Below are 12121 nucleotides of genomic sequence, written 5' to 3' on the forward strand. Positions count from 1 at the left end.
AATGCCCGTAACAATGAAGTTATGGCCTCAGAATTGTTCCATACCTTGAACGAAAAATGTGGCGCAGAGACGCTCCCAAACGGGCTTCTATTCCGCGGAGTGGACAGCTACATCCGCTGCCTGGCCCATATTTTGAACTTAATCGTTCAAGATATCCTTCGCGCCTTGAAATCAGGAAGCGTGGAAGAGGCATACACCATCTGTGATAGCTTATACGCTGGGGGATCTATATCGAGTCAGACAGCATTGTCTAAGCTCCGCATTCTCGCTCTCTGGATTGACCGGAGCCCACAGAGACGGCAGAAATGGAAAGAAGTCTGTCAATTCATGAATCTCTCGGAAAAATTCATTGAATATGATGTAGAGACTCGTTGGAACTCTACCTATCGAATGTTAGATGACGGGTTAAAAGCAAAGGCTCAGATCAATCGATACCTAGCCCTACAGACGGAGATACCTTCCTTTACCACCGAGGAATGGCAGCACCTGTCTCAGATTCATCAAGTACTGAGCAAGTTCAACGAGCTCACCCTGTTCGTATCAGAGCGAAAGCCACAGATCAGCCTTACCGTCCCACTCTATTATGAGCTACATGATTTACTCAATGAGGGGTCTGAAGCTCAGGGAGTCTTTTCGGGATTAGATCGTGATATTGCCCAAGCAATCAAGGAAGGAATGAAGAAATACGAGAAATACTACACCTTTATGGATGAATCAGATACCTACTACACTGCTCTGATTCTAGATCCTCGGGTGAAAGGAGACCTAATCCTCAATGAATTAGAGGATAAAGAGGCTGGGAATCTAATATTAAGAGCTGTCCGTAACAGTCTTCATCAGAAATATCCACTTCGGAACCGCGAATCGCCTAGAACGGTATTACAGCAGTCGGCATCGGAAATCAAGACGGTAGAATCCCGAATGCTCCAACGGCTACAGCCTCAAGCGGTGCCCCTTCTGTCCGATATTGATCGGTACTTTGACAGTCCTCGAGTTAGCAATATTGATACTACAGATCCGAATTGGCTTTGTAACTGGTGGCGAGTACACAAGGATGAACTGCCTCAAATGGCAGCAGCAGCAAGAGAGTATCTACCAATTCCATCGTCAGAGATGTCAGTGGAACGATTATTCAATGCGGCAAGAGATATATTAGGTATCCGGAGATATTCGATGAAGGGTGAAACAATGCGGATGTTGATGTTGATAAATGATCCCTATGCAAAGCCCTAGAATTCCAGCAGCCAAGTTATCCAAAAATCTTTATAGAAATCAGATTGAAGCTAGTCCTAATGAAGTAGTTTACCGATTCACCGATTTCGCCGATATTGACAAAATTTAACGGATAAAATATCGGTAGAATAGAAAGCTGCCGATATGAATCGGCGAATCGTATCCGCAAACCTGAAAGGTTGACGATATCGTATCCGTGCCGATATCGTATCCGCAAAATCGGGAAATCCGCCAATCGGGAACAGCCCTAAACCCGACCAAAAGATCTGTCCGCTCTTATCCCAAGCGTCATGATATCGCATCAATGGTTCCCTCCCCTTTGTTACCCCATCCTCAGCGACAAGCTCGCAGATCGAAGCCTATATTGCAGGGTTATCGCGCTGGATCAAGCGCGAGACTCCGGGACGCCTCCCCTCCGTATCTGCACGGGAACGCCCAGATCTCGTGTGCGACCCACGGTGCGGGTAGCCGGGTGGTTGGCGTGCCACGACATAAGGCATGGCTTTCTTTCGAGAAAGTTCGCGGGTTCGGCGGATGGGATGGCTGGGATGGGGTGTTTGGAGAGCGGTTCGACCAATCGTAGAGGTAAGTGTGGGATTCGGATGGAGGTCGTGGTTCGCATTTCAATGTTATTTGAGGGGTCTGGAGAGTATATATTCTCGTCGTCATCCGTGAGGTTCAAGTATCAAACGACTTTCTGGTCAGCGGACGACGGAATTGGACTTCTTTGATATACCGTTGTTTGCCGTCTCACTCATATTGGGAGTCTACTATAACGTGGAAATTAGTATGTCAGCGCATGAGAGGAGCACTTCTAGCTTTTTGCAAGTTTCGCTCAGTCCAGCACTATTACTCTAACCGGGCCATAATGACCTGGCATTAGCTGTGACAGGATCAACTTGGAATCTCCTTGACATATGTTGTCTAGCCGAACGCTCAAGCAGAAGTAACCCATGATCTGATACTCATTTTTGGAAACGAGGGCCAGCGTAACCACGCTTGACGTTGCCGAGACACGCCTCTCGCGATGGCGATGGAAAGATTGAAACAAGACCATGAAATTACGGCCCACCCGAATGCATTAACCCTGGAAGGCCGCGAGCTACGGGAACGATCTGTCTATCACGAATATATACCTAATACAGTGATGTCGAAAGCATCCATCCCATTAACCCTCCGTACAATCAGATCCATTCCGAACTTCGTTCACTCGCTCCAATTGATGTTCCTCATAGCATGACTACGTTGCCTTGTCGTGATAGCAGAGCTCGGGCAACGATCCAGCTAAAGTGAGTGACGAAAACGGAGGCAGAGATTGGCATGGAGTCGAACCGCCTCGAACTTTGAGCCGACGAATCGCATTATGAACCATGAGAAGCTCCCTCACCCCATCCGCAAACGCAAGGCAATAAATGAGAAGGGAAGAGACAGACCGGATGAAGGATTTGGAGGATGCGAATGATTTCAAGCACATAACGCCTGACCCACGACCGAAAGTAGCCATACCGTCCGAACCAAGCCCTTCGTGCAGCAGCTGTGTTGGACATGACATCTGAAATCTATTTTGACTCGAATATCGCTGACGATCCTTTTTCGGGTAGGGAAGGTCGAAGGCAGATGGCGAGTCACCGTTGCGCCAACCGATCCCATATTATATCATCATACGGACTGAGAATGTTATGCCACGCCAGGGGATCATCTCTACAGACAGGTTCCCGTCTATTGGTGTTGAGGGTGGGTTGGCATCCGATTCTGAGGTAGCCCTGCGTATGAGCCGCCGGCCTGCTGTTGTTGCTGCAAGTATGTCTGATACTGGAGCGCTTGTTCTGGTGTCAGGCCATATGGGGTCGGTGGCATACCACCGCCGGGGGGCATCCCGCCTCGAGCTTGCGGGTGGGTTTCCTCGGGAGACTCGACCGGCGGTTCGCCGTTGATGTCGTTATCGTTGGCACTGGTGGGCTCGGGCGCGTTGAGGCAAGCCTGATCCGATGGTCAGTTACAGGGAACCCAAAGACATCGAGCGGACGCAAGGGAACATACCTGAATGAGGTTCTTGCCTTCGGGCTTGGTGACGAGAGGTTGAAGCTTGGGAGTCGTGAACGTGTAGACTAGACCGGTCTCGGAGACGACGAGCAGTAGCACCTGCGTTCCGGTAAGGACGGACAATTCGTACGCCTAGCGGAGTAATGGTTAGCATGTACATTTGAAAGCCGACGACGAAGACGTGGAAGACACGCGCCGACGCGGTGTTACTCGACGGGGTTCCAAGCGACGTTGCGCGACGGGCAACCGATGCAGGTCCGTACCTTCTTCATGATGCCAGCCTTTCGCTTGGAAAAGGTGATGTGCCTTCGCGACTTGTCCTGGATGAACTTAATTTCAATTTTGCGTCGCTCACGGCCCGGCTTGTCATCATCATCGTCATCGTCGTCCACGTTGCTGGGTCGCGGTCGCTTGGTGCCGCGATTTGCATCGGCTCCCAATGCACCATTGCCATTGCCGACACCAGTGTCATCGACAGCCGACTCAGAAAGCTTCTGGTCGTGATCGGTGATTTCGGTTGCCATTTTGGGAGATGAGTGGGCGGTTGCTCTGCAAAATGGATGCTTTAGGAACTGTGTTTTGTCTTAACTCTTTGCGGTCGAGTGTGGCCCTATGTGGGGATTACCTGTTTGGAGAGGAGGGTAACCGAAGAGAGGAAAGGCGGTCGGGGGCAGTTTGGGGGGGTACGGGCAGTGGATGCGGCCGACCGAGGGAGAGGGCTGAGAAAATGGGCTGGCGTCCGTCAAGTCGGAAGCGAATGAAAAAGCTGCGAGCGTAAGAACCGAGCAAATCAGAGATCAGAAACACGCTGTGCAGCAGTGCAGGTAGGTGTGCCAGCTCCTAGAGAAGAGTCGGATAAGGATGCGAGCTGGATGAATCGGGGCAAGTGACAAAGAGGAATGAGGAGATGTTTTGGGGCTGGCCTGGTGAAGGAAGACAGGCGATAAGGCACACGCCGAGAGCTTGAGCAGTGAGAGTGAGTAGTGAGCAGTGAGAGCCCTGAGACACGGGGACGGGGAAAACCACATGCACCAGTCCACGGTCCATCCACCACAGCAGATGAGGAGACTAGACTTCAGTGCTGATGCATCAGAAAGATGAAACCGATGGATGGATCCGATGAGTGGCGGGCACCAAGACTGTTGTGGCACGCAAGGGATGCAGATGGGCGGGGTGATGAGCCAAAGATTCTGGTTCTTTGCATGGAATAACAATTGCACACCCCTTGCCGATCATACCGATCATACATGATGTGTGTTTCTGGTGCAATTGTCTCCAATAGCCAAAAGGCGCATGCGTGGAGGTGAAGCCTGAAGGGGTAAAGAAGAGGTCTAGTCTTGGTGGGTGATGACGGGACAGTCAAGCTCCATTAGAGTAGATGGATATGAGTGATAGGAAATCCGGAATAATATGAGGCACGTACCCGAAGATTGGTGCACCTTGTGACAGGAGCACTTCTAACTCAGCTGGAGGAAGTAGTCGAGAGTCGATGTGTGAATGCCTTGAGAGGTTTGTCTTGTTGCGAGTGCTTGATAATTCCCTCGATGGTCGATGCAGTGATGGGTGATGTCCCTGTGGTGGAGGGAAGAATGAGGGGGTTGAAACGTGAAAGAAGGGAGAAACGAGAAAGGACTGAAGCTTGGCTTCTTCGGGCGGAATTTAACGCTGAGAAGAGCAAGGCCAGGATTCAGCACAAGCCAACAGGAGGGAACTTGCACCGAGGGGGGAAGAAACGATACCGTGCTTGCCTACTCTAGTGCTGTGACAGACAAGGAGGGAAAGCGCCGAATTTCGTTGGGGGCCGCTGGTTACACACGGGTTGGTGGTACTATGCATGTGATTGGATCACTTTTAGATGCCTTAGGTCCTGATCCATGCCTTAACACTGCGCGATCGCGTTTTCTCAGCAACTGGCAGCAACAGGGGGGAGTCAAGTCCATAATTCTACAACGCTCGGGCATCATGGCATCTTACCATTGGGTGAATATCGATGATGATTGGCTTGGTGGTCTTAGTGTGCCGCGTCTTCATAACATTTCATTGGTCTATATCTGCCGCCCATGTTGCATTCAGATTTCAGTTGCAGGCAAGTGCGACGACTCGATTACCAAATACCCACTCTTTGCACCCTCTCCTCCCTGTCTCCCGTCGCATTGTGCCGAGTGCCCGAGACACCCCAAATCCTCCCTTCGGCCCGCGCACCACCAATCCATTCCACTACACCGACTCAGCGATAGCGCGACCCTTCTATTTCCCGATTTGACTGCTGAAGAATATTCTCTCAGGAATCATCCTATAGATGAGTGGAACATCATTCCTGCATTCGATTGCATCGTGAACTGCGAAGCATGAGTAAGGAAGTCAAGGATGACCGTGGGACAGTCTCAGCTTTTAAGGGAGGGAAGGGCCGAGTCTGTCGGGAGTTGCTTCAGGAGCTGCCTTTTTTGGCCTAGCGCATCTTACACCATCTACTCTCCCTCTCATTCACACATGTCACGTGCAACCATCCTTCTCGACCCTTGTTCAAGCCCTTTGCTCACTCATACAGCTCCTCTTTACCCACCACTCCATCATGATGCGGAGACGACACGATAGGGGGAGTATCTGCTGCTTGCTGTAGAATTCGGGGTTTCTAAAACCTTCGTGAGAGAATCTTTGAGCTGTACAATGACGGTTTGAGCCAGTTCGCTCTTGGAATGACTCGCCTCAAACTTTGCCTCACGGTGATTCCTGGAGCAGTCTTGAAACGCGATACGTCTTGCCGAACACCAAACCTCATCAGAAGAGGCGTAAGAAATGGTGTCTCTATCATACCATTTCGCCTTGCGGCGCCTTGGTGAACATTGCAACGGCAGAGTCCTTTTCTCTCTCTCTCTCTCCTATGTCTCTCTACCTCCTCGATGTTTATGTCCTTTATTGCTTGATTCTTCTATCAACTCGCCGCAATCCGACGCAGGCGCTCGTGCGGTGAGACTTTTCGGTGACTCTATATATTTCTACTCCCTTTTCCATTTCTTGTCGTTCGCTACATTCGAATTCCCCTTTGCGTACTGCGGTCGTAGATCGACTGTCGGGTAGAACGAACCTTCAAACCATACCATCACCGCACCGATCCTGCGAGCAACTCACGCACAATGACGAACACGCTGAGACTTACGTACTTGGCCCACGAGGCGCTTTTCCTAGGAGGAGGAGTTCTCATCTTGGTCTTCTCGCTGGTCAGCAAAGGCCAGGCCGGGGCCGGGTCCACGTCGACCGTGGCCACCGTTGCGCAGCACGTGCTGCTCGACCAGTGTCCTTTAATAGGTATGCCGATTCCAAGTCGATTCCCGCCATCAACGGCGAGCATGAGATGGATGCGCTTCTCTCCTTCAATTTTTTGGTCTTGGGGAAGGCGTGGCACATGCTGACCTTTCCTTCACGGGCATAGGTGGAATGGTGAATGCCATCCTCATCTTCATCGTCTTCCTCATCGGACTGCCGGCCATGGTCATGCCCAGCAGTACGACATGGCTACGGGTACACGCGGGGGGCATCATCCTCTGTGCCATCTTCACCTTGATCCTGGGGCTGTTCATCTGGTTCGATACCCTGACGACGAGGTCGAAGTTAGAATTCATCTGGGGCAAGGAGACGCCGCAAGTCCAGAGCTTGTTGCAGCAACGGGTAGGTTTCTTGGACGGCCGTGGCTTTTGGAAGCCTGATTCCCTAGAGTATGCTAACCGCAATCGTTTAGTTCAATTGCTGCGGCTACACGAACTCGACATCCCCGCCGTTCATTCAGGACAGCGTCTGTCCGAATGCGTTTATCGCGGCGCAGAAGCAAGGTTGTGTGGCGGACTTCAGCAACTTTGCCAACGGGTACCTTGATATCATCTTCACGGCGGCTTTTGGCCTAGTTGGTACGCTTTCCATGTCCGGAACATCCCAATGTCATAGAGTCTAACCACATCGCAGCTCTGGACGCGCTGCTCGTCCTATGTGTTGCATGCCTCGTCAAGTGGCGCAGGGAACAGGAACGATATAGGCATATCGATGAGAAGGTGGGGTTCGGGGGTCTGTGACCGAAGGAAGACTGGAGAACAATCAATCGAGACCTAGACACTTGTTGGGAAACTCTTCAATATTTTGGTTTCGCACTAGTTCCATGGGTTTTACGTAACCTCTCATAAATATACGGTGTCGATGACCTATACTCTATTCATATATGGCGTTATTCCGAAGCCAACCACTTTCTGGATCAGTAGTGAACGACCCGAATCCCCGTAACTCCACGCCATACCGAGAAGCATTGCTATCCATACGCTAGGATATTCGTCGTCATCAGGATTCCATCTCCATCCGCAGTTGGTCATCGAGCGCCGCCTGGGTCTCGGACGATCTTGGGTCATTTTCCGCCCTAGCCTCGGCGTTGTCTTCCCTTGCTTTCGACCCCTTCTGCTCCTCCAGCCACGCTTCCATCGCCCTCTTCTGCTTCTCCTCCTCCGCCGAGCGGTCCTCGAACCACACCCGTTTCTTCCGCTCCTTGGTCCGCACTGCATGCTCGACGCGGAGCTGCCAGCGACTCAGTGTCCCGTACACTTCCATGCGGGCGAGATCTTGCGGGCCGGCATAGTCCAGTCGCGCGCTGATGCGGTTGATGGAGTCGGAGAGCGCGGCGGCTGACGCGTTGAAGGTGGATTCGCTGCCCGGGTCGGTCGAGGGACGAGTACCTCGCTTCGGCGAGCTGGGGGTTATAACGGGAAGTGGGAGTGGTGCTTTTAGGGATGTTGTTCCGTTTGATGGTGCGCCTGCAGCGCTTGGAAGCCGCCATGCGGGAAAGAGGAGCGACGAGAATCCGCTGTCGAGAGCGGTGTCGAGAAGGAATACGCGAGCTCGCATCATGACGTAGTCCGCGTGCGGCTGGTACATATATTCGGGGGAGGTGCGGAGGTGCCGAATGACGGTGTCCATGAGGATCGGGTTGGTGAGGTCGGCGTCTAGATACTCCGCCGAGGTCAGTCCGAAACTCAGCGCGAGTCGTCGTCGGAGACGATGTAAGATAGGAGTTTGTGACGGTAGGACTTGGATTAGTTTGGCCTGTAGTAATGTATTCGTGGTGGTATTGAAGATGATCTCGGAAACGCCGAGGATCTATTAAAGATTAGTTCGGCTCGTCACAGCAGTCGAGGACCTGATACGAACATATTCGGGCTCGGGGACTTCGATGTTGCTGAACAAAGTAGATAGTGCTACGTTGACCAGTCGAGAAATTTCACAGTCGAGTGACACGGTATCATCTAAGGACATGCGCATCAATATCACAATGATGAAACCTCGGAGATGGTCTGATAGGCCGGAGGCACTGTACTGGAGGAGCCGCAGGATCCATGATAGCCCACGAGAGAGCGTACACTCGGGAATCTCTTTCGGACTCTTAGGCTCAGGAACCAGTTGGTGGTCGAAATCCAACGCCCACTGGCCGGCTCCGACACCCCGAAGTAACTCTTTCAGTCGAGAAGAAGTGAGCACGTCATTCATGGGAGCGGTTTGAAGTACTTTCAAGTAACTCGACGCCAAGTCATCCCGAGGATCGCAGCTCAAGTATTCGAGCATATACACATACACCTCGTCGGGTAGCGAATGTCGTGAAGCCATGCGTTCGACGAAGCCCGTGATGAAGGCATCGTCTCGCTTTGGGGGGGTTTGGAAGACGCGAGCCCATATACTATTCGAATCAGACAGCTTGGGGAATGGTGGAGAAGGTCGCGATTCGTGCTTCTCCTGAAAGAAGTGCCAACATGGATCTTGCTGTAGGGCGTTGGTACGCTTAACGGCCTTCTCCAGTCGCTCGACCTCATCGCTTTCCTCCCCATCCAGGGCCAAGGCAATCGTCTTGGTGTCGAGTCGCGATGATCGATGTCTTTTGGGCCTCGTTTCGGAGTCGTCGGAATCGGTTGGGGCATCGAGTATTGCTTTGATCCTGGCTATCTCTTCCTCTCTCTTGGCGTCTGTTTGGGCGGACTTAACCAGAGAGGCAAGCGAAAACTTCGGCTTCTCGATTGCTTTCGGCGCATTGCGTTGGCGGAGGGTCTTGGTCGCGCTCGTGGACGATCGGAAAACGCGGTCGGTTGGACTCTTTGGGGATAGCTTCTCTCGGGACTTGATGGAGGTGCGGCCCGATTGCTTGTTAAACGTGTGGTATAGCTCTACCAGATCAGCTAGTGATGAATCGGAATCTTCGTCGCTATCTGAGGGTCGAATGATTTCCACGCCGTTCCTTATCGCACGTTTTGACGATGTGGTCGAGGCGAAGGAGCGGTTCGGAGCCGACGACGATGGAGCTCCCGTGCCGGGAGAGGTGGTCATGTCATTCATGCTGGAAGACGCTGGCGATAAGGATGTTTGTATGGGAGAGAGGGGAGAAGTGGGATCTATCGCATCTCTGGCCGATCCTCGCTCCGCTGTTGGGGAGCGTATCGAGAGCGAAACTGGGCGAAAGGAGCTCTGAGTGGTGGATGCATTCGATCGGGAGGTCGAGGACCGCTTTGTACCATCGTTGACTTCTGGCGTGTCTTAACTTAGTCGGTAGCGTTCAATATATCAGGGAGAGCATTGAGCAGTAAGTGCGGCAAGTTGGAACTTATCGAATAAAGAACAAAGAACAGCTGAGCATACCTAACGAGGGGGGTCGAGCATCTTCTTTGGATGATGGTTTGAAGAAGCGGGTAATGTTGGACTGGCTGGATAGCGGAGGCATTAGCCCAGGGACGTGGCGAAGATGGGTGGTATGGTATGGCCAGTCGTTTCGTCCAGTTTACTGCTTCACACCAGTTCCAATTTGGGGTTGTTAAACTTGTGTCGAATACAGCAGAGGGTCGGTTTTCTGGATGAAGTATTTCCACCTTGTTGTTTGACACAATAATCATGAACGCCAAGTCGCCCACACGTTGAAAAGCTCGCGTTGAACGCGAAGGACAGCACGCTATCACGTGATACATCACTGCTATTTCATCTGTCCTCTCATACTTAGCATAGCAGATGGACTGGATCTCCATAGACCCAGTCCATCCGTGATCTGTCTTGTTACGTCCGTACGTATGTCCAATTGTCCATATCTCCAGGAGCACAACGTCTTGATATATCTCTAGGAGCAGAGGAAGTCATATCAATCTTAAATCCCCTTGAATTCCTGATCAGATGTCCCCTGCCCAAGCCTGTCCATGCCTGCCCAAGTTCCCAACCAGGCATGAATCATAGGGTATTTATCGGATCTCAGATAGACCACCATGTGCCCAAGTCGCAAAAGCCACGAAGCATTCAGGAGTCGGGCGCGGTATTAATTGCTGTACGTTCCATCCAGGCAAGGAACTGGGCACTTAATTCGGCGTAACCCTCGCAAATCAATCACGTCAGGCAATGGGGAGTGCGAACAACAGCCCCAAACCCCAAGAGGCCAAGTCTCATGCTTGATGCTAGATATACTGTTTAACTGTGTTCAGGAGTCAACCGAGTTATTAATCCCTTAATCTGGCAGAAATGGTCCAAGTCTCTTATTTAGTCTCCAAGAGCCTGGCGTGTTTTAATCTGGAATGCTTGGGCTTCTAGCGGGCGGTGGGGGATCAACAGCAAACCACAGCAACCCCGGCGCAGAGCGGAAAGCGTCAGCGAGTCACCGAAATCTAGGGAATCCTTAATGCGGGGGACGTGCTCCGAGAGGACCGAAACTGCGGTGCCAATTAATGGTGTGCGGGCTGCAGGTTTGTAATTCGGAATACAGTCTACAGAAGACAGAGCTCGAGCGGAATCCTCAATGTCCTGCATGCAATGATGCAAGCCTCAGCCTCTTTCACAAGAACGACACTGCCTTCAAGGTCGCAAAATGGTGTGTCAGCGCTGACACACAGATTTGAGGTTTTCATTCCTGTAGGCTGTAGCTGGATTCAGGCTTGCGGAAGATACCAAGTTTCATAAATTGATTTGGTGGATGTAGTATGAACCACGAGAGAGTGGACCCCGGATGTGGACGGCATCGCTATTATTATGCCGTTCGGACGCGGTGGAATCTGCACCGTGGAAACTAGAAAGGCGGCAAAATCGAAGGAAAGCCGCCATAAACACACATCAATCCTCAGCTCCTTCTGATGCGTCGCGATGATCTACACTTCGAGAAATTGTTTCGAGGGAAGCTGACAGTTAAATGTCAAAGCCATTGAGGCTCAGCGACCAAATGGGGGCCATTATCGTCACTACATATTGTATTGACTTGACTGGGAGGATCGGCGTGGATTGAGCTTAGACGTTCCTTACCCTTCGTCCTAATTTCCCGCCAGAGGCCCAGAGCATGTTAGTTAAGGAGAGGGCTATTCTAAATATTCTTCAATAATGTATCTTGGATGACGCGTATTAAGCACTGGGAAGACTTGACAGGTCCATTATTTGGTTGCGCTTCCTTTTCGTTCATCCCGCTGATGCTTGGTTCTTGAACTCTTCCCATTGTAACTGGTACGGCCGTGAAATGTGAATAGGATAAGCAGCACTACCCACTACCCAGTAGGTATTTCGTATTCCGTCTGCATGACCTGCCATGTAAGCTGTCATGGAATTATAAATACATAGTAAGCTATACGGAAGAGGTAGATGACAGTTAAATCAATCATCCCCTCCTAAGCCTCCTTACTCTCTACATGCAACAGCACCACCACCACCACCATTGTCCTCATCATCATCCTCATCATTATCATCATCACCATCACCACCAGTATCACCACCATCCTCACCATCCGCGAGATATCCCCGTGTGGGTTCAGGGTCGTCTTTCAGGGTCGACTGGGTGTCGCTCGTCCACTCGGGAGTTAAAGCCGAA

General features: G+C 51.5%; 5 protein-coding genes across 5 annotated transcripts; 2 read left to right on the forward strand and 3 right to left on the reverse strand.

Moving 5' to 3' along the window:
* Positions 1 to 390: 390 nt before the first annotated feature.
* Positions 391 to 1125, forward strand: P152DRAFT_369770 (uncharacterized protein; the record flags this gene model as incomplete). The annotated part of the gene is made up of 1 exon (XM_033675487.1): positions 391 to 1125. A coding segment is annotated over one exon (735 nt), but the record flags the coding sequence as incomplete, so codon positions are not given.
* An 891-nt stretch (positions 1126 to 2016) lies between these two features.
* P152DRAFT_346202 (uncharacterized protein) lies at positions 2017 to 2382 on the reverse strand. Its single transcript, XM_033675371.1, has one exon. It carries the CDS (start codon positions 2288 to 2290, stop codon positions 2069 to 2071), a length of 222 nt encoding a protein of 73 aa, XP_033534312.1. The 5' UTR covers positions 2291 to 2382; the 3' UTR covers positions 2017 to 2068.
* Positions 2383 to 2868: 486 nt separating this feature from the next.
* P152DRAFT_346185 (SRF-TF-domain-containing protein) lies at positions 2869 to 3992 on the reverse strand. Its single transcript, XM_033675370.1, has 3 exons — positions 3540 to 3992; positions 3274 to 3408; positions 2869 to 3213 (listed from the first exon to the last, which is right to left on the reverse strand). The coding sequence occupies exons 1-3, from the start codon at positions 3798 to 3800 to the stop codon at positions 2953 to 2955; spliced, it is 657 nt and encodes a 218-aa protein (XP_033534313.1). The 5' UTR covers positions 3801 to 3992; the 3' UTR covers positions 2869 to 2952.
* A 2538-nt stretch (positions 3993 to 6530) lies between these two features.
* P152DRAFT_458494 (uncharacterized protein) lies at positions 6531 to 7481 on the forward strand. The gene is made up of 3 exons (XM_033679478.1): positions 6531 to 6942; positions 7013 to 7178; positions 7234 to 7481. Exons 1-3 carry the CDS (start codon positions 6712 to 6714, stop codon positions 7338 to 7340), a joined length of 504 nt encoding a protein of 167 aa, XP_033534314.1. The 5' UTR covers positions 6531 to 6711; the 3' UTR covers positions 7341 to 7481.
* On the reverse strand, positions 7412 to 10036 carry P152DRAFT_458495 (uncharacterized protein). The gene is made up of 3 exons (XM_033679479.1): positions 9934 to 10036; positions 8461 to 9821; positions 7412 to 8409 (listed from the first exon to the last, which is right to left on the reverse strand). The coding sequence occupies exons 1-3, from the start codon at positions 10013 to 10015 to the stop codon at positions 7600 to 7602; spliced, it is 2253 nt and encodes a 750-aa protein (XP_033534315.1). The 5' UTR covers positions 10016 to 10036; the 3' UTR covers positions 7412 to 7599.
* Positions 10037 to 12121: the final 2085 nt, after the last annotated feature.

The sequence above is a fragment of the Eremomyces bilateralis genome (genome assembly GCF_010015585.1).
Source record: "Eremomyces bilateralis CBS 781.70 unplaced genomic scaffold P152scaffold_9, whole genome shotgun sequence".
NCBI classification, from domain to species: domain Eukaryota; kingdom Fungi; phylum Ascomycota; class Dothideomycetes; order Eremomycetales; family Eremomycetaceae; genus Eremomyces; species Eremomyces bilateralis.